Source organism: Nerophis lumbriciformis, linkage group LG24 (genome assembly GCF_033978685.3).
Source record: "Nerophis lumbriciformis linkage group LG24, RoL_Nlum_v2.1, whole genome shotgun sequence".
In the NCBI taxonomy this organism is placed as follows: Eukaryota; Metazoa; Chordata; class Actinopteri; order Syngnathiformes; family Syngnathidae; genus Nerophis; species Nerophis lumbriciformis.
In genome coordinates this window covers 32,183,866-32,204,699 of record NC_084571.2, presented here as the reverse complement: position 1 = coordinate 32,204,699, position 20,834 = coordinate 32,183,866, and the positions used below count along the sequence as shown (strand labels likewise).

Here is a 20,834-nt window from a genome sequence, read left to right as displayed (position 1 = left end):
CAGGCAAATCATATGGTCTAAAAATGCATTTTTCCATCGATAACATGACATCATCGCTCTTTCAGTCAAATAGTGCGCATATATACAACCCGGCCCCCGGCCAAAAATTTTTAAATTGTAATTTTGAGGAATTTATCTGAATGTGCATGAACTATTTTTGTTCAAAATTGTTTGAAATGTCACATGTTAAATGTTTAAATATTAACTGTCAGTTTACTGTGCCAACTGTACTACTATATGAGTATGTGTTTTCTATTATTTCGTTGAAAATAAAACAGTAAGGTCCATTTGGCTGTCATCCGTTTTAATTATGAGACACAATTGTCTCTTCTGTGCTTGAAATAAGAAATCATTACTTTAAAAAAGTACTTTTAATCTTGTGAGTGTTGATGACACAGCTTTGCATCAGCTGATATTCTAGTTTCAAGCATGTTTTACTCAATATAGGTCATAAAATCTCATCTACAAGCTGTAATATCTTACTGAGATCATTTAGGACCAAAACCCTTAAAACAAGTAAAACACTCTAACATAAAATCTGCATAGTGAGAAGAATTATCTTATCAGACAGAAAATAACCAAATGTCACTTAGATTTCAGTTCTTGCAGTGTAGGAACTGAAAGATCCCAGGATGTTTACCCCCCGAATCTTCCAGAAAACACAACAGATTTGGGGATTTCAGAATTAGCACCAAGATCACATACACTGAACAAAAATACAAATGCCAGTTTGACGAGTTATACTCAAACATCTAAAACTTTTACTATGTACCCAAAAGACCTATTCTCAAATATTGTTCACACATCTGTCTAAATCTGTCAGTGAGCACTTCTTCCTTGCTAATATAATCCATCCCAGGTGTGGCATATCAGGATGCTGATTAAATAACATGATGTGCCGTGGGAAATTATGAAACTTCACCTAATTGGTCCAAAAAATATTTTTTGCAAATAAGTAATTATAATCTGAAAATAATGTGCCGCTGCTTAGTGTCTGTGCTGTGTAAAACTAGACAGGGTAAACACGTAATTGTCAGGTTCAAACACTGATGACATCTATTAAACAAGACATGAAGCAAAGAATCAAACAGAGACAGAATTCAATTTGGCTCAATTAAGGAAGAGACGCCGGGACACTGTACCCTAGTACAATCTCCAGCAAGATTGTACACCTCCTCCTTTATTTGACTTTCCCTAACCATAGGACCACAGCCGCTTCCGAAAGGGAAGTGAGTCGTAAACAGCGTTGCCTTTGATTACAGAATAGTTCAAAAGAAAAGGTCGTAAACACTTCACAGAAAAGGTCATAAAACAGTTCAAAGAAGAGGTCGTAAAATAGTTCAAAAAGAGGTTCGTAAAACAGTTGAAAAAAGAGGTCGCCTGGTCCTGCTTCCTCTTCGCTTTTGTAGTCCTTGGGTCAGACAATATATTTCTGTTTGATTATGATACATGAAAGAAACAGGAACACCTTCATCTTGCTTCCCCCCCCCTACACAGTGGAGTTTTACGAGCCTTACTCTTGGTAGGTTCAAAGACAGCTTTTGTCTTCTTGCCAGGAACTCATTCCAACACAAAATATTGTTATCATTTAGATAGAATTATTCCAACAGTAATACTCCATGTCAGTAGGTGGCAGCAGGTAGTTAATTGCTTTGTAAAAGTCGAAATGTGTCGGGTGAGACGAGGATGGTTTGTTGCGATCCCAATACGCAGACCCACGGTATGTGACGCTTAAACCAAAACTGAACAAAAGGGAAAGGAAAAGGTATGCAAAACGAAAGGAAAACTGAACTGGCTACAAAGTAAACAGAAACAGAATGCTGGACGACAGCAAAAACTTCCGCAGTGTACATCCGCACATGACGTGACAATCAACAATGTCCACACAAAGAAGGGTAGCGACAACTTAAATAGCCTTAATTGCTAATACAAAGCAGGTGCAGGGCAATAGCGCTCAAAGGAAGACATGAAATTGCTACAGGAAATCACCAACAAAACAGGAAGAGCCACCAAAATAACAGCGCAAGACAAGCATTAAAGCGCAGGAAAACACCAACAAACACAAAATAAGGCACGACGACCTGGTGGAGTATAATTTTTTTTAACGTTTTCTGCTGGTGGTGTGCCTCCGTATTCTTAAATGGAAAAAAAAAACGTGAGTATGCCGGCCATGCGAGAAATGTTTTCAGCTTCAGGGAATTGTGTATAGATCCTTGCAACATGGGTCCGTGCATTGATGGTCTCGGGAGAACGGCACAACAACGGGCCTCAGGATATATCGTCTCGGTATCTCGGTGCATTCCGAATGCCATCAATCTTAAATTCATCCGCGAAGAGAACACCTCTCCAATGTGCCAGACGCCATCGAATGCGAGCGTTTGCCTACTCAAGTCGGGTTACGATGACGAACTGCCGTCAGGTCGAGGCCCCGATTAGGATGACGAGCATGCAGATGAGCTTCCCTGAGACGGTTTCTCACCGTTTGTGTCCGAATAATTGTATCTAAGTTATCACGGCGAGAGGACAAAGAAGGCTTGTAAAACTCCACTGTGTAGGATGGGAAGCAACATGAAGGTGTTCTGTTTCTTTGATATATTGTAATCCACAAAAAGATATTGTCTTGACCCGAGAACTACAAAGCGGAGAGGAAGCAGGACCAGACTCCCCTCCAGGCAACGCTTTTTTAAACTGTTTTACGACCTGTTTTAATCAAAGGCGATGGCTGTTTACGACCCCCTTCCCTTAGAAACAGCTGGTGCCATGTAATCAGGGAAAGTCCGAATAAAAGAGGAGGCGTACAATCTTTTGTCAGAGCGTGGTGAGACTGTATAAAGAGTACAGTCCAGACGTCTCTCCTCAATTGAGCCAAATTTAATTCTGTCTCTGTTTAATTCCTTGCTTCTTGTCTTGTTTAATAGATGTCATCAGTGTTTGAACCTGACGGTTTGTGCAGAAATTATTTGGTCGCGCAAACCAATTGTTGCAGCAGCTGTCCGGGTGGCTGGTTTCAGACGAACATGGAGGTGCACCTGCTGGATGTAGAGGTTTTGGGCTGGTGTTATTACACATGGTCTGAGGTTGTGAGGCCGGTTGGATGTTCTGCCAAATTATCTGAAACGCCTTATGGTAGAGAAATGAACATTCAATTCACGGGGAACAGCTCTGGTGGACATTCCTGCACGCTCTCTCAAGCAACAGCTGTGGCATTGTGCTGTGTGATAAAACTGCACATTTCAGCGTGGCCTTTGGTCGTGGGCAGCCTAAGGCACACCTGTGTAATAATCATGCTGCTCAAAAAGGTTCTTTATGTCTTCTTATTCATATGCTCTTTCAAATGTTCTTGTAATCAGACATGCTCTTTCTTCCTTATTCAACATAAGGAAGAAAGAACATCAGAAAGAATGGGAAAAAGAGACAGCTAAATACAACGTATGAGGCCCGCAAAAAGCCTGGGAAAAGTGTGTTTTAATAAAATACAGAATTTTTTAATTTTTTTTTACTAAATGCAAATAATTATTTACATTTTGACAGGAAAAATGTGTATCTTTTAAACTTTATCTAATCATGCCAAAGATTACATTATTATGTAGTGTATTACAAAAAATATATTAGTAAAGATAAAAATAAACAATTGAATATTTGCTTGTCACTTTTACGTATGATGTATCCATTAGTTTGTACGTGAAAAAATCTAATAAAAAGCATAGGAAATGGTGTAATAAAATGAGGTGATTACTGTGTTAGAATAATTGTATTTAAGTTATGACAAAACTTTGTGCTGCAATGAGTTCTCGGCGAGAAGACAAAAGCTGTCTTTGAACCTACCAAGCAGAAGGCTTGTAAAACTCCACTGTGTAGGATGGGAAGCAACATGAAGGTGCTACGTTTCTTTCATGTATTGTAATCAACAGAAAGATATTGTCTGACCCAAGAACTACAAAGCGGAGAGGAAGCAGGGCCTGACTCCCCTCCAGGCACCGCTTGTTTGAACCGTTTCACGACCTTTTCTGTGAACTGTTTTACGACCTTTTCTTTGAACTGTTGTAATCAAAGGCGACGGCTGTTTACGACCCATGTCCCTTAGAAACAGCTGTTGTCGTGTAATCAGGGAAAGTCCAAATAAAAGAGGTGGCGTACAATCCTTCGCCAGAGTGCGTTGAGACACTGCAAAAGGGTACAGTGTCCTGACGTTTCTCCTCAAATTGGGCCAAATTGAATTCTGTCTCTGTTTAATTCTTTGCTTATTGTCTTGTTTAATAGATGTCATCGGTGTTTGAACCTGACAGACTGGTACACATTTATATAAGTGCTGTCAAATGATGTATTTAAAAAAAAAAATCAGATACATTTGAATGTTGATTAATCACAGGTTATTGCCCGCATGCATAATTTTTTGTAATTTAAAAAAAACATGGTGTACTGTTTCTTTCATGTATTGTAATCAACAGAAAGATATTGTCTGACCCAAGAACTACAAAGCGTAGAGGAAGCAGGGCCTGACTCCCCTCCAGGCACCGCTTGTTTGAACCGTTTTACGACCTTTTCTGTGAACTGTTTTATGACCTTTTCTTTGAACTGTTGTAATCAAAGGCGACGGCTATTTACGACCCAACGTCCCTTAGAAACAGCTGTTGCCACGTAATCAGGGAAATACCAAATAAAAGAGGTGGTGTACAATCTTTCGCCAGAGCGCGTTGAGACACTGTGCAAGGGTACAGTGTCCAGACGTTTCTCCTCAAATTGGGCCAAATTGAATTCTGCCTCTGTTTAATTCTTTGCTTCTTGTCTTGTTTAATAGATGTCATCGGTGTTTGAACCTGACATACTGGTACACATTTATATAAGTGCTGTCAAATGATGTACCGTATTTTTCGGACTATAAATCGCAGTTTTTTTTCATAGTTTGGCCGGGGGTGCGACTTATACTCAGGAAAGACTTATGTGGGAAATTATTAACACGCTACCGTAAAACATCAAATAATATTATTTAGCTCATTCACGTAAGAGACTAGACGTATAAGATTTCATGGGATTTAGCGATTAGGAGTGACAGACTGTTTGGTAAACGTATAGCATGTTCTATATGTTATAGTTATTTGAATGACTCTTACCATAATATGTTACGTTAACATACCAGGCACCTTCTCAGTTGGTTATTTATGCCTCATATAACGCATACTTGCCAACCCTCCCGAATTTTCCGGGAGACTCCCGAAATTCAGCGCCTCTCCCGAAAACCTCCCGGGACAAATATTCTCCCGAAAATCTCCCGATTTTCAGCCGGAGCTGGAAGCCACGCCCCCTCCAGCTCCATGCAACCTGAGTGAGGACAGCCTTTTTTCATGACAGGAGGACAACAGGGTGACAAGAACTAAATCATCCAGACTAGAGATAAATTGTATTATTATGTTTATTTTACCTAAAAATAAATATATTTATTAATTTTAAAAAAAAAACCTAAATACATTTTTACTATATTTTGCTAAAAACAACAAAATTAATTGTATTTTTATTTGTATTTTTTCGTGACTCCTTATTACATCCAGCCATAGAATTATACATTAAAATAAACATATTTGAAATAATTGATCATAATAATTCATTTAAAGTGACCATATTTAATTATTAAAATAATTGCTTGTTTATCAACAACTTTAGCATTTTATTCATTACATTTTGAAACTCTCAGAAGCCAAGTTATGTTATATTCCTTAATATTTATTTATGCAAGTTTGAAGTATCAATTATCTAAACACAGTTTGTTTGCATATTTTCAGGATGTAGATATCTATATATATATATATATATATATATATATATATATATATATATATATATATATATGTATGAAATACTTGACTTGGTGAATTCTAGCTGTCAATATACTCCTCCCCTCTTAACCACGCCCCCAACCACGCCCCTCCCCACCCCCGACCACGCCCCCACCCCCCACCTCCCGAAATCGGAGGTCTCAAGGTTGGCAAGTATGATATAACGTACACTTATTCAGCCTGTTGTTCACTATTCTTTATTTATTTTAAATTGCCTTTCAAATGTCTATTCTTGATGTTGGGTTTTATCAAATAAATTTCCCCCAAAAAATGTGACTTATATATGTTTTTTCCTTCTTTATTATGCATTTTCAGCCGGTGCGACTTATACTCAGGAGCGACTTATATTCCGAAAAATAGGGTATTTAAAAAATAAAAAAATCAGATACATTTGAATTTTGATTAATCACAGGTTATTGCCCGCATGCATAATTTTTAGTCATTTAAAAAAAAAAAAGTGGCCCCCTGAAGGCAGCCATTACTGCGATGTGGCCCTCAATGAAAACGAGTTTGACCCTAAAGCAGTGGTTCTCATCATTAAAAAAACAGTAGCATAGTAGGCCTAAATATTCATTAAAAACAAGGCAGAGGTTTTATTTAACAATTATATTGAATATTTTTGTACATACAGTTTGAACAGTAACACTGTGTTTGAATATTTAATTGATTATTTGGCACACCACTAGATGGAGCCTGCGTACCACTGTTGGTCCACGTACCACAGTTTGGGAATCGGTATTAAATATTTCAACACGGAGCGCGTCCACCTTCTTGGCGCCACGGTGGGAGCCGGACCAGCTCGCCCAGCATGGCTGCCATTAGTCCTCAACATTACCTCAGGGGTTTTCCATCTGCTCCCCCACCCCACCATGGCGAGAGTCTACGGGGGGGCGCGAGGATGGCCCGCCACCCGCCGCCATGCGAAGACGCCAATAAAAGCGCGTGACGGCGTAATATGAGGATGAGGAGTGGGGAACCGAGTGGGCGTGGGGGCTCCGACGTGACGGCTGATCGCCCCGACTCTCCGTTTCGCCGCCGCTCACGCCAGAGCTGGAAAGATGCCCGCCGAGAGATTTGGGAATGGCGTTGGATTCCCAAGGTGCTGTTGAGCCTGCGCATCCATCCCCTAAATGTGTCATTGTGTGTGTCGCCATGACAACCGAGGGCCGGTGGGAGCACCGGGAGTTCTCGCACCTGGTAGAACCCAGTGGGGGGGGGGACCAACTTAATTTGCATTTTTGCACACGTCACTGCCCATCAGATTCAAACCCGCTGTGGGAAAAAAAACATCAGCCTCCCACAACCCAAATGTAATTGGGTTGTGGGAAAATAGCTGGTCAAATGAATCCCAGATCGAGGTCTGATTTGGGATTCGGTAATAGAATATTTTTTCCATACAATGAACTGTTTCATTTTCTTTTCTGCGCTCGAGCAGCATGTTTTCTTTAAACTATTAGAAACATGCAAATTCAACCCATCCATGCATCCATTTTCTACCGCTTATTGCGGGGGTTGCTGTAGCCTATTCAAATTATTTTATGTTTTTTGTTTTTTCATTTAAATATAAAACATTTTCTTGTCAATGTTCTAGCAGCATATTTCCTTCAAACTAAGAGGGCAGTGATGTACGTCAGTGTAAGAACATGCAATTCCAGAGCCGTATTTGACACGTATTAAAAGTACAGTTCTCAAAACAATCTTTAGGTCCTTCGTACATTGAACTGTTTAGTTTTCATTTCAGCACTCTAGCAGCATATTAATTTCAGACTGTTAGTTCATCAACGTAAAAACAAGCAATTCCGGAGCTGTTTTCGACACGAGCAATAACAGTACTTACAACCACAATCAGATAACATTGCGAGGTGTTTTCCAAAATGATTTGTCATGCATGAACGGTTTCGTTTTCTTTTCTGCGCTCAAGCAGCATGTTTCCTTTAAACTATTAGAAACATGCAAATTCAACCCATCCATCCATCAATTTTCTACCGCTTATTGTGGAGGGTGCTGGAGTCTATGCAAATTCTTCTTTTATGATTTTTGTTTTTTCATTTAAATTTTGTTTTTTTCTTGTCAATGTTCTAGCAGCATATTTCCTTCAAACTAAGAGGGCAGTGATGTACGTCAGTGTAAAAACATGCAATTCCAGAGCTGTATTTGACATAAAAGTACAGTTCTCAAAACAATCTTCGGGTCCTTCGTACATTGAACTGTTTAGTTTTCATTTCAGCACTCTAGCAGCACATTTTCTTCAGACAGTTAGTTCATCAACGTAAAAACAAGCAATACCGGAGCTGTTTTCGTCACGAGCAATAACAGTACTTAAAACCACAATCAGATAACATTGCGAGGTGTTTTCCAAAATGATTTGTCATACAATGAACGGTTTCATTTTTCTTTCTGCGCTCGAGCAGCATATTTTCTTTAAACTATTAGAAACATGCAAATTCAACCCATCCATCCATCCATTTCCTACCGCTTATTGCGGGGGGTGCTGGAGCCTATGCAAATTCTTCTTTTATGATTTTTGTTTTTTCATTTAAATTTTGTTTTCTTCTTGTCAATGTTCTAGCAGCATATTTCTTTCAAACTAAGAAGGCAGTGATGTACGTCAGTGTAAGAACATGCAATTCCAGAGCCGTATTTGACACGTATTAAAAGTACAGTTCTCAAAACAATCATCAGGTCCTTCGTACATTGAACTGTTTAGTTTTCATTTCAGCACTCGAGCAGCACATTTTCTTCAGACAGTTAGTTCATCAACGTAAAAACAAGCAATACCGGAGCTGTTTTCGACACGAGCAATAACAGTACTTAAAACCACAATCAGATAACATTGCGAGGTGTTTTCCAAAATGATTTGTCATACAATGAACGGTTTCATTTTCTTTTCTGCGCTCGCGCAGCATATTTTCTTTAAACTATTAGAAACATGCAAATTCAACCCATCCATTAATCCATTTTCTACCGCTTATTGCGGAGGGTGCTGGAGCCTATGCAAATTCTTCTTTTATGATTTTTGTTTTTTCATTTAAATTTTATTTTTTTCTTGTCAATGTTCTAGCAGCATATTTCCTTCAAACTAAGAGGGCAGTGATGTACGTCAGTGTAAGAACACGCAATTCCAGAGCTGTATTTGACATAAAAGTACAGTTCCCAAAACAATCATCAGGTCCTTCGTACATTGAACTGTTTAGTTTTCATTTCAGCACTCTAGCAGCCTATTTTTTCAGACTGTTGGTTCATCAACGTAAAAACAAGCAATACCAGAGCTGTTTTCGACAAGAGCAATAACAGTACTTAAAACCACAATCAGATAACATTGCGAGGTGTTTTCCAAAATTATTTGTCATACAATGAACGGTTTCATTTTCTTTTCTGCGCTCGAGCAGCATATTTTCTTTAAACTATTAGAAACATGCAAATTCAACCCATCCATCCATCCATTTTCTACCGCTTATTGCGGGGGGTGCTGGAGCCTATGCAAATTCTTCTTTTATGATTTTTGTTTTTTCATTTAATTTTTTTTTCTTCTTGTCAATGTTCTAGCAGCATTTTTCCTTCAAACTAAGAGGGCAGTGATGTACGTCAGTGTAAGAACATGCAATTCCAGAGCCGTATTTGACACGTAATAAAAGTACAGTTCTCAAAACAATCATCAGGTCCTTCGTACATTGAACTGTTTAGTTTTCATTTCAGCACTCTAGCAGCACATTTTCTTCAGACTATTTGTTCATCAACGTAAACACAAATAATTCCGGAGCTGTTTTCGATACCAGTCATAAAAGTACAATACTCAAAAAACCAATCAGATTGAGACTTTTTCCTACGATTGTTTTTGTACATTGAACTGTTTCATTCTTTGTTTCAGCACTCTAGCAGCACATTTTCTTCAAAGCTGTTAGTTCATCAATGTAAAAACAAGCAATTCCGGAAATTTTTTCGACACTAGCAATAACAGTACTTAAAACCACTATCAGATAACATTACAAAGTGTTTTTCAAAATGATTTTTCACATATTGAACTGTTTTATTTGATTTTCAGCATTCCGGCAGCATATTTCCTTCAAACTAAGAGTGGATTATGGTACCTCAAAGTAAGAACGTGTAATTTCAGAGCTGTATTCGACACTAGTAATCAAAGTAAAGTACTCAAAACAATCATCAGGATGTTTGTACATTGAACTGTATAATTTTCATTTCAGCACTCTCCCAGCACATTTTCTTCAAACTGTTAGGTTACCAAAGTAAAAACAAGCAATTTCGGAGCTGTTTTCGACACTAGCAATAACAGTACTTAAAACCACTATCAGATAACATTACAAAGTGTTTTGAGAACTGATTTTTCATACAATGAACGGTTTCATTTTCTTTTCCGTGCTCTAGCAGCATATTTTCTTTAAACTATTAAAAACATGCAAATTCAATCCATCCATCCGTCCATCCATTTTCTACCGATCGCCCCTTTCAGGGTTGAGGGGGGTGCTGGAGCCTATGCAAATAAAATTCAACACTAGTAATTTAAAGTATTAAAATCACGATCAGCTTCTTGTATGACTTTTGTTTTTTCATTTAAATGGTTTTTTTTTTCTTTTCAATGTTCTAGCAGCATATTTCCTTCAAACTAAGAGGGCAGGGATGTACGTCAGTGTAAGAACATGCAATTTCAGAGCTGTATTTGACGCATAAGAAAAGTAAAGTTCTCAAAACAATCATCAGGTCCTTTGTACATTGAACTGTTTAATTTTCATTTCAGCACTCTAGCAGCACATTTTCTTCAAACTGTTAGTTCATCAACGTAAAAACAAGCAATTCCGGAGCTGTTTTCGACACTAGCAATAACAATACTTAAAACCACTATCAAATAACATTACAAAGAGTTTTGAGAACTGATTTTTCATACAATGAACTGTTTCATTTTCATTTCAGCACTCTAGCAGCACATTTTATTTGAACTGTTAGTTCATCAACTTAAAAACAAATAATTCAGGAGCTGTTTTCAAAACTAGTAATAAGAGTGCAATACTCAAAAAACCCATCAGATTGAGACTTTTTTTTGTACATTGAACAGTTTCATTTTCTTTTCAGCATTCTAGTAGCATAAATCCTTCATACTGCTGTATGTCACTTTAAGGACATGCAATTCCAGGGCTGTGATCGACACAAGTAATAAAAGTCCTGAATCTTATTTAGACTTGTCCGTATAATTTTTTTTGTACAAACTCTTACACTTTCAGTTCGGCACTCTAGTAGCATATTTTCTTCCAACTATTAGACCTGTTTTCGACGAGAGTAATACAATTACTTCAAACCACCATCGGGTCATTTTACAAAGTCTTTTTCAAGCAAGTTTTGTATACATTGAACTGTTTCATTATCTTTTCGGCGCTCGAGCAGCATATTTTGTTCAGTTAGTTCATCCACATGTATTCTTATGTTTTCCTTTGCAGGATTTCTGAGGAGAGCATGGAGTTCTTTGAGCGAATGAGCGCCATCCTGCAGAAACAGGACAACATGCTGCAGGCCGCCCAGGCCGAGGTAACCTCCCGCCCGACTTCCACCTTTCCGTCTGTTCCGCAAGCCCAAAGAGTCGCGGGTGTGTAGCGCCGGCAGGTCCGAGACCGCTATGACGTCCGCGGACAGACAGCTCGGCGTGACGAGCTGCTGTAGCGGCTGTGATGATTAGTTCGCGTTTCCGGAGTCAGTCGCTGACAAAGAGTTTGTCATCTGTGAAATGTGGCGTCTCGATTGGCACCGGTATTGTCCAAGACGGAACATGTCGAGGACTGGCATGTATGAGAGACAAGTTTGAAAATAGTCTGCCTTGAAACACCACTCTCTCTTTGCAGGAGTAAACCAGATGTGACATCATGCTCTGCCTCACATAAGCTCTAAGGATTTCTACACCAGTAATATTCTGCAGGCTGTCAAGTCCGTGCCAAAGCAACAGTTGGCACTAAACCTCCGATTTGCAACACATGTTAGTCATTTCTAGGGAAAAAGCAGTGACAAGTTAATTAATGTGGGCAGACTGTACTCAAAATTAAACAATAAGTACCTAATACGAACCCCAAAACCAGTGGCACGTTGTGTAAATGGTAAATAAAAACAGAATACAATGATTTGCAAATCCTTTTCAACCTATATTATATTGAATAGACTGCAAAGACAAGATATTTAACGTTCCAACTGGTAAACTTTTGCAAATATGAGCTCATTTGGAATTTGGTGCCTGCAACATGTTTCAAAAAAGCTGGCACAAGTGGCAAAAAAGACTGAGAAAGTCATCAAACACTTATTTGGAACATCCCACAGGCTAATTGGGAACAGGTGGGTGCCATGATTGGGTATAAAAGCAGCTTCCATGAAATGCTCAGTCATTCACAAACAAGGACGGGCGAGGCTCACCACTTTGTGAACGAATGCGTGAGCAAATTGTTTAAGAACAACATTTTTTCAAGCAGCTTTTACAAGGAATTTAGGGATTTCACCATCTACGGTCTGTAATATCATCAAAAGGTTCAGAGAATCTGGAGAAATCACTGCACATAAGCAATTATATTACGGACCTTCGATCCCTCAGGCTGTACTGCATCAAAAAGTGACATCAGTGTGTAAAGGATATCACCAAATGGGCTCAGGAACACTTCAGAAAACCACCGTCAGTAACTACAGTTGGTCGCTACATCTGTAAGTGCAAGTTAAAACTCTACTATGCAAAGCCAAAGCCATTTATCAACAACACCCAGAAACGCCAACCGGTTTCGCTGGGCCCGAGCTCAACTAAGATGGACTGATGCAAAGTGGAAAAGTGTTCTGTGGTCTGACGAGTCCACATTTCAGATTGTTTTTGGAAACTGCGGACGTCGTGTCCTCTGGACCAAAGAGGAAAAGAACCATTCAGATTGTTGTAGGTGTAAAGTTCAAAAGCCAGCATCTGTGATGGTATGGGGGTGTATTAGTGCCGAAGGCATGGGTAACTTACACATCTATGAAGGTAACATTAATGCTGAAAGGTACATACAGGTTTGGGAGCAACAAATGTTGCCATCCAAGCAATGTCTTTTTCATGGACGCCCCTGCTTATTTCAGCAAGACAATGCCAAGCCACGTGTTACATCAACGTGGCTTCATAGTAAAAGAATGCAGTTACTAGACTGGCCTGCCTGAAGTCCAGACCTGTCTCTCATTGAAAATGTGTGGCGCATTATGAAGCCTAAAATACCACAACGGAGACCCCCGGACTGTTGAACAAGTTAAGCTGTACATCAAGCAAGAATGGGAAATAATTCCACTTGAAAAGCTTCAAAAATTGGTCTCCTCATTTCCCAAACGTTTACTGAGTGTTGTTAAAAGGAAAGGCCATGTAACACAGTGGTAAAAATGCCCCTGTGCCAACTTTACTGCCATTAAATTCTAAGTAAATGATTATTTGCAAAAATAAAATTAACTTTCTCCGTTAGAACATTAAATATCGTGTCTTTGCAGTCTATTCAACAGTCTATTCAATTGAATATAAGTTGAAAAGAACTTGCAAAAAAAAATTTTACGATTTCCACAACGTGCCAACTTCACTGGTTTTGGGTTTTGTACTTAAAGTAAACTAAAATAAGTCAAACTAGGTAAATTATTGAGAAAAACAACACTGCTAATGAATGGACTAAAGGCCAAAATGCATAGATAAACGGTTATGTTCACATAGAAATGTGATTGTATTATTTTAGTTTTTGTCAAACCACCTCTTTAAGTTATTAAATTCTAATGTTAATTTTTTTTTATCAGCTTCTGTGTTCGCTCCTGAAGAAACTGCGGTTGTATCGTCTGCAAATATAGTATTTACTTGAAGTCCTTTTGTGACTTCACAAATATTTCTATAGAGATTGAACAATTTTGGTTCCAGCGTTGACCCCTGAGGTACGCCGCACATTGTAGCCTCTGAGAGGATCTATTATTATTTCTGATGTCCCACCACAGAGCCAAAGAGGAGCCTGCACGGTGCCGCCACCCCAGGAACACGTGGACCAGGCTTTTATTGCGGACAGAATCAGCAGGACGGAGGTTTTTGTCAACCCGATTTAACATGAAATGTTCCTGCAAAGTGTTGGCCATTAAGTGTCTTTTTCTACGCAGCTGGACCTGCTATATGAGGAGGCCGTGTACTCTGTGGTCAACCGAGTCGGTGTGCCTGCACCAGAACATGTGACCAGCGACGAGGAGCTGTTTGCGTACCTTCTCAAGGTATCGAACCATGACGTGACGGAGGACATATTGATCTTTAAAGGCCTACTGAAACCCACTACTACCGACCACGCAGTCTGATAGTTTATATATCAATGATGAAATCTTAACATTGCAACACATGCCAATACGGCCGGGTTAGCTTACTAAAGTGCAATTTTAAATTTTGCGCGAAATATCCTGCTGAAAACGTCTCGGTATGATGACGTCAGCGCGTGACATCACGGATTGTGGAGGACATTTTGGGACAGCATGGTGGCCAGCTATTAAGTTGTCTGTTTTCATCGCAAAATTCCACAGTATTCTGGACATCTGTGTTGGTGAATCTTTTGCAATTTGTTCAATGAACAATGGAGACAGCAAAGAAGAAAGCTGTAGGTGGGAAGCGGTGTATTGCGGCAGGTGTTGTGCCGGATAACGCATCCCCGCCGTAGAATGCACCCCCTGACTGTTGTGCCGGATAACACAGCCGGTGTTTCATTGTTTACATTCTCGAAAGATGACAGTCAAGCTTTACCATTGGCCTGTGGAGAACTGGGACAACAGAGACTCTTACCAGGAGGACTTTGAGTTGGATGCGCAGACGCGGTACCGTGAGTAAGCATGCAGCTGCGGCTTCCAAACATTTGATCGCTTGCCCGTACGTGCGTGCCGCTATGTGCATGTCACGTACGTAACTTTGGGGACTTTGGGGAAATATATGTGCTGTATGAACTTTGGGGAGGTGAACGGTACTTTGGGCTGTGGGATTGAGTGTGTTGTGCAGGTGTTTGAGTTGTATTGGCGGGTTATATGGACGGGAGGGGGGAGGTGTTTGTTATGCGGGATTAATTTGTGGCATATTAAATATAAGCCTGGTTGTGTTGTGGCTAATAGAGTATATACATATATGTCTTGTGGTGTTTGTTATGCGGGATTAATTTGTGGCATATTATATATTAGCCTGGTTGTGTTGTGGCTAATAGAGTATATATATGTCTTGTGTTTATTTACTGTTTTAGTCATTCCCAGCTGAATATCAGGTCCCACCCGCCTCTCACAGCATCTTCCCTATCTGAATCGCTCCCACTGCCCTCTCGTCCTTCACTCTCACTTTCCTCATCCACAAATCTTTCATCCTCGCTCAAATTAATGGGGAAATCGTCGCTTTTTCGGTCCGAATCGCTCTCGCTGCTGGTGGCCATGATTGTAAACAATGTGCGGATGTGAGGAGCTCCACAACCTGTGACGTCACGCTACTCGTACTTCCGGTACAGGCAAGGCTTTTTTTTATCAGCGACCAAAAGTTGCGAACTTTATCGTCGATGTTCTCTACTAAATCCTTTCAGCAAAAATATGGCAATATCGCGAAATGATCAAGTATGACACATAGAATGGACCTGCTATCCCCGTTTAAATAAGAAAATCGCATTTCAGTAGGCCTTTAAATTGCTCAAGTAACGCTTGGAGCTTTGCAATGCATCCATGTAGATGTAAGATTTGTTCTGTTTTTCTTTAACGACGATGCTACAGTAACCTGGCATGAGGTTGCTGTTAAAATGTTAGTGAAATGTTAGCACTGTAGCTAACGTAGCTATGCTAGCGTTGCTAACATTTTTGTCCTCCTGTACAGAGTTGGGTTCATAACCCAAAAATTGTACTCAAGTCAGAGTACTGTTACTGTAGAGCAGGCCTGGGCAATTATTTTTCCTCAGGGGCCAAATTTAGAGGAAAAAATGTTTCTGGGGCCCGTTATATCTGATTTTTAGGAACACTAATACAAAACCTCAAAATAATGTCTGATTGAATGGTAAAAACATGACAGACCGCCTTAAACGGAATTGAATTTTAAATTTTTTTACTGAATGAGACACCCAGAATGTACATGAAAATAAAGAATGTGGGATTTACAATATTAACTATGGAGGATAAAACATATGAATGTCACACCCCCTCTCCATCGACATACAAAAGTGCAACAAACAGCTAAAAATGAACGCGAAGGGTAAAAAAAAAAACCACCTACGATCTGATACATCTGATATATCACTAAGGTTTTATTTTGACTTGGGGGGGGGGGGGGGGGGCAAATTTAGAGAAAAAAATGTGTCTGGGGGTCGGTATAACTATTTTTAAAAACACTAATACAAACCCTGAATGCTAAAAACGTTATGACAGACCGCCTTAAGCGGAATGGAATTTAATTTTTTTTAACTGAAGGAGACACCCAGCATGTACATAAATATAAAGAATGTGGGATTTACAATATTAACTATGAAGGATAAAACACTGAATATTGACAATCGATCAACATATTTTATAATCAAGCAAAACGCAACAAAAATGCAACAAAAACAGCGAAATATGATCTGATATTTCTGATACATCACTAAGCTTTTATTTTGACTCGGGGGGCCAAATTTAGAAAAAATGTGTCTGGGGGCCGGTATATCTGATTTTTAGGAACACTAATACAAAACCTGAATGCTAAAAACGTTATGACAGACCGCCTTAAACGGAATTGAATTTTAAATTTTTTTACTGAATGAGACACCCAGAATGTACATGATAAAATAAAGACAGTGGGATTTACAATATTAACTATGGAGCATAAAACACTGAATATTGACAACATATGAATGTCACACCCCCTCTCCATTGACATACAAAAGTGCAACAAACAGCTATGTATGAACGCGAAGGGTAAAAAAAACCCCACCTACGATCTGATACATATGATATATCACTAAGCTTTTATTTTGACTGGGGGGCACATTTAGAGAAAAAAATGTGTCTGGGGGTCGGTATATCTATTTTTAAGAACACTAATACAAAACCTGAATGCTAAAAACGTTATGACAAACCGCCTGAAACGGAATGGAATTAAATTTTTTTTAACTGAAGGAGACACCCAGAATGTACATAAATATAAAGAATGTGGGATTTACAATATTTACTATGAAGGATAAAACACTGAATATTGACAATCGATCAACATATTTTACAATCAAGCAAAACGCAACAAAAATGAAACAAACAGCGAAATATGAACGCAAATGGTAAAACAAAACCCACCTACGATCTGATACATCTGATATATCACTAAGCTTTCATTTTGACTCGGAGGGCCACATTTAGAGAAAAAAATGTGTCTGGGGCCGGTATATCTGATTTTTAGGAAGAATATTACAAAACCTCACAATAATGTCTGATTGAATACTAAAAACGTTATGACAGACCGCCTTAAAAAACGGAATTATTTTTTTACTGAATGAGACACCCAGAATGTACATGAAAATAAAGAATGTGGGATTTACAATATTAACTATAAAGGATAAAACATTGAATATTGACAACATATGACTCTCCATCCACATATTTTACAATCTAGCGAAACGCAACAAAAACAAACACAGCGAAATATGAATGCAAAGGGTAAAAAAACAACCCACATACGATCTGATATATCACTAAGCTTTTACTTTGACTCGGGGGGGCCAAATTTAGAGAAAAAAAATGTGTCTGTGGGCCGGTATATCTGATTTTTAGGAACACTAATACAAAACCTCACAATAATGTCTGATTGAATGCTAACAACGTTATGACAGACCACGTCAAAAAATGGAATGGAATTTTATATTTTTTTACTGAATGAGACACCCAGAATGTACATGAAAATAAAGAATGTGGGATTTACAATATTAACTATGAAGGATAAAACACTGAATATTGACAACATATGAACGTCACACCCCCTCTTAATCGATATATTTTATAATCAAGTGAAACACAACAAAAATGCAACAAAATCAGCTAAATATGAACGCGAAGGGTACAAAAAAAACCCACCTCTGATCTGATATATCTGATGCATCACTAAGCTTTTATTTTGACTTAGGGGGCCAAATTTAGAGAAAAAAATATGTCTGGGGGCCGGTATATCTATTTTTAGGAACACTAATACAAAACCTGAATGCTAAAAACGTTATGACAGACCGCCTTAAAAAACGGTATGAATGTGGGATTTACAATATTAACTATGAAGGATAAAACACTGAATATTGACAACATATGAACATCACACCCCCTCTCCATCCACATATTTTACAATCAAGCGAAACGCAACAAAAATGCAACAAACACAGCAAAATATGAACGCAAAGGTTAAAAACCCCCACCTACTATCTGATACATCTGATACATCACTAAGATTATAGTTTGACTCAGGGGCCAAATTTAGAGAAAAAAATATGTCTGGGGGCCGGTATATCTGATTTTTAGGAACACTAATACAAAACCTGAATGCTAAAAACGTTATGACAGACCGCCTTAAACGGAATGGAATTTTACATTTTTTTACTGAATGACACACCCAGAATGTACATGAAAATAAAGAATGTGGGATTTACAATATTAACTATGAAGGATAAAACACTGAATATTGACAACATATGAACGTCACACCCCCTCTCCATCCACATATTTTACAATCAAGCGAAACGCAACAAAAATGCAACAAACACAACGAAATATGAATGCAAAGGGTAAAAAAAACAACCCACATACGATCTGATATATCACTAAGCTTTTACTTTGACTCGGGGGGGCCAAATTTAGAGAAAAAAATGGTTCTGGGGGCCGGTATATCTGATTTTTAGGAAGACTATTACAAAACCTCACAATAATGTCTGATTGAATGCTAAAAACGTTATGACAGACCACCTTAAAAAACGGAATGATTTTTTTTACTGAATGAGACACCCAGAAAGTACATGAAAATAAAGAATGTGGGATTTACAATATTAACTATGAAGGATAAAACACTGAATATTGACAACATATGAACGTCACACCCCATCTCCATCCACATATTTTACAATCTAGCGAAACGCAACAAAAATGCAACAAACAGCGAAATATGAATGCAAAGGGTAAAAAAAAAAACCCACTTACGATCTGATATATCACTAAGCTTTTATTTTGACTCGGGGGGGCCAAATTTAGAGAACAAAAATGTGTCTGGGGGCCGGTATATCTGATTTTTAGGAACACTAATACAAAACCTCACAATAATGTCTGATTGAATGCTAAAAACGTTATGACAGACCACGTCAAAAATCGGAATGGAATTTTATATTTTTTTACTGAATGAGACACCCAGAATGTACATGAAAATAAAGAATGTGGGATTTACAATATTAACTATGAAGGATAAAACACTAAATATTGACAACATATGAATGTTACACCCCCTCTTAATCGATATATTTTATAATCAAGCGAAACACAACAAAAATGCAACAAAAACAGATAAATATGAACGCAAAGGGTACAAAAACACCCCACCTCTGATCTAATATATCTGATACATCACTATGCTTTTATTTTGACTTAGGGGGCCAAATTTAGAGAAAAAAATGTGTCTGGGGACTGGTATATCTATTTTTAGGAACACTAATACAAAACCTGAATGCTAAAAACGTTATGACAGACCGCCTTAAACAGAATGGAATTTTACATTTTTTAACTGAATGAGACACCCAGAATGTACATGAAAATAAAGAATGTGGGATTTACAATATTAACTATGGAGGATAAAACACTGAATATTGACAACATATGAACGTCACACCTCCTCTTAATGGTTATATTTTATAATCCTGCGAAACACAACAAAAATTCAACAAAAACAGATAAATATGAACACGAAGGGTAAAAAAACACCCACCTACGATCTTATATATCACTAAGCTTTGATTTTGACTCGGGGGCGGAATTTAGAGAAAAAAATGTGTCTGGGGGCCGGTATATCTGATTTTTAGGAACACTAATACAAAACCTCACAATAATGTCTGATTGAATGCTAAAAAGGTTATGACAAACTACTCAAGCACAATGGATGAGTCACTTATGATTTATTTGGTAGCTATTTTTTATTACTACTTGCACTACAACCGCAGTTGGTGTGTGTGTTTGTGAGAGACACTAAAACAGCATGTACCACAAAAGATTTAAAAGCCACTTATGACATTGAGGGAAAAAAAAAACTCTACCATTTACCACAACATGTTTTCTCTAGCTGGAAGTGAAATTATTTTTCATTTCGACTGACACAAATGACAGCGCATGATATAAATGTTCTTTTTTTTTTTTTTAGCTTCTAAGGTAAAATTTTAGTTCGACTCATAAAAGGGACAAGCGTCTCTACCCACGTCTGTCCAGACGTGGGTAGAGTAAATTTGTACTTAACCGCTACTTTGAAGTAAAGAATTTAATAAAAATAAAAAGTAGTCATCCAAATACTAACTTGAGTAGCAGATTTTTTGGACTATAAGGCGCACTTAATATCCTTTCATGTTCTCAAAAATCGACAGTGCGCCTTATAACCCGGCGCGCCTAATGTACGGAATAATTCTGGTTGTGCTTACCGACCTCAAAGCAATTTTATTTGGTACATGGTGTAATGATAAGTTGACCAGTAGATGGCAGTCACACATAAGAGATACGTGTAGACTGCAATATGACTCAAGTAAACAACACCAACATTTTATATGTTCTATTGAAAATATAGAACATCACACACGGCGCTCAAAAATCTATCAAAATGTTTTAGTAGGACTTTGGTAAGCTATGAAGCCACACCGCTTGATGGATTGTACTGTGCTTCAACATATGAGTATTATGGTGTGTGTACAAGGTAAGACATATTATCTGGCGTTTTGTTTCCCAATATTGTGCAAAAGCAACTTTTCTTACCTTTTGGTACCTGCTGATGTGTATTTGGGATCT

At 38.3% G+C, this 20,834-nt stretch overlaps 1 protein-coding gene across 3 annotated transcripts in view; it reads left to right on the top strand.

The window, feature by feature from the left end:
* Nucleotides 1–20,834, top strand: part of baiap3 (BAI1 associated protein 3) — a 125,711-nt gene that overhangs the window by 48,931 nt on the left and 55,946 nt on the right. For all 3 annotated transcript variants that reach the window (XM_061981992.2, XM_072916005.1, XM_061981991.2), the window contains exons 3-5: nt 11,279–11,366; nt 13,803–13,886; nt 13,959–14,066. In XM_061981992.2, the coding sequence (XP_061837976.1) occupies nt 11,279–11,366; nt 13,803–13,886; nt 13,959–14,066 (280 nt within the window). The remainder of the gene's footprint in view (nt 1–11,278; nt 11,367–13,802; nt 13,887–13,958; nt 14,067–20,834) is intronic.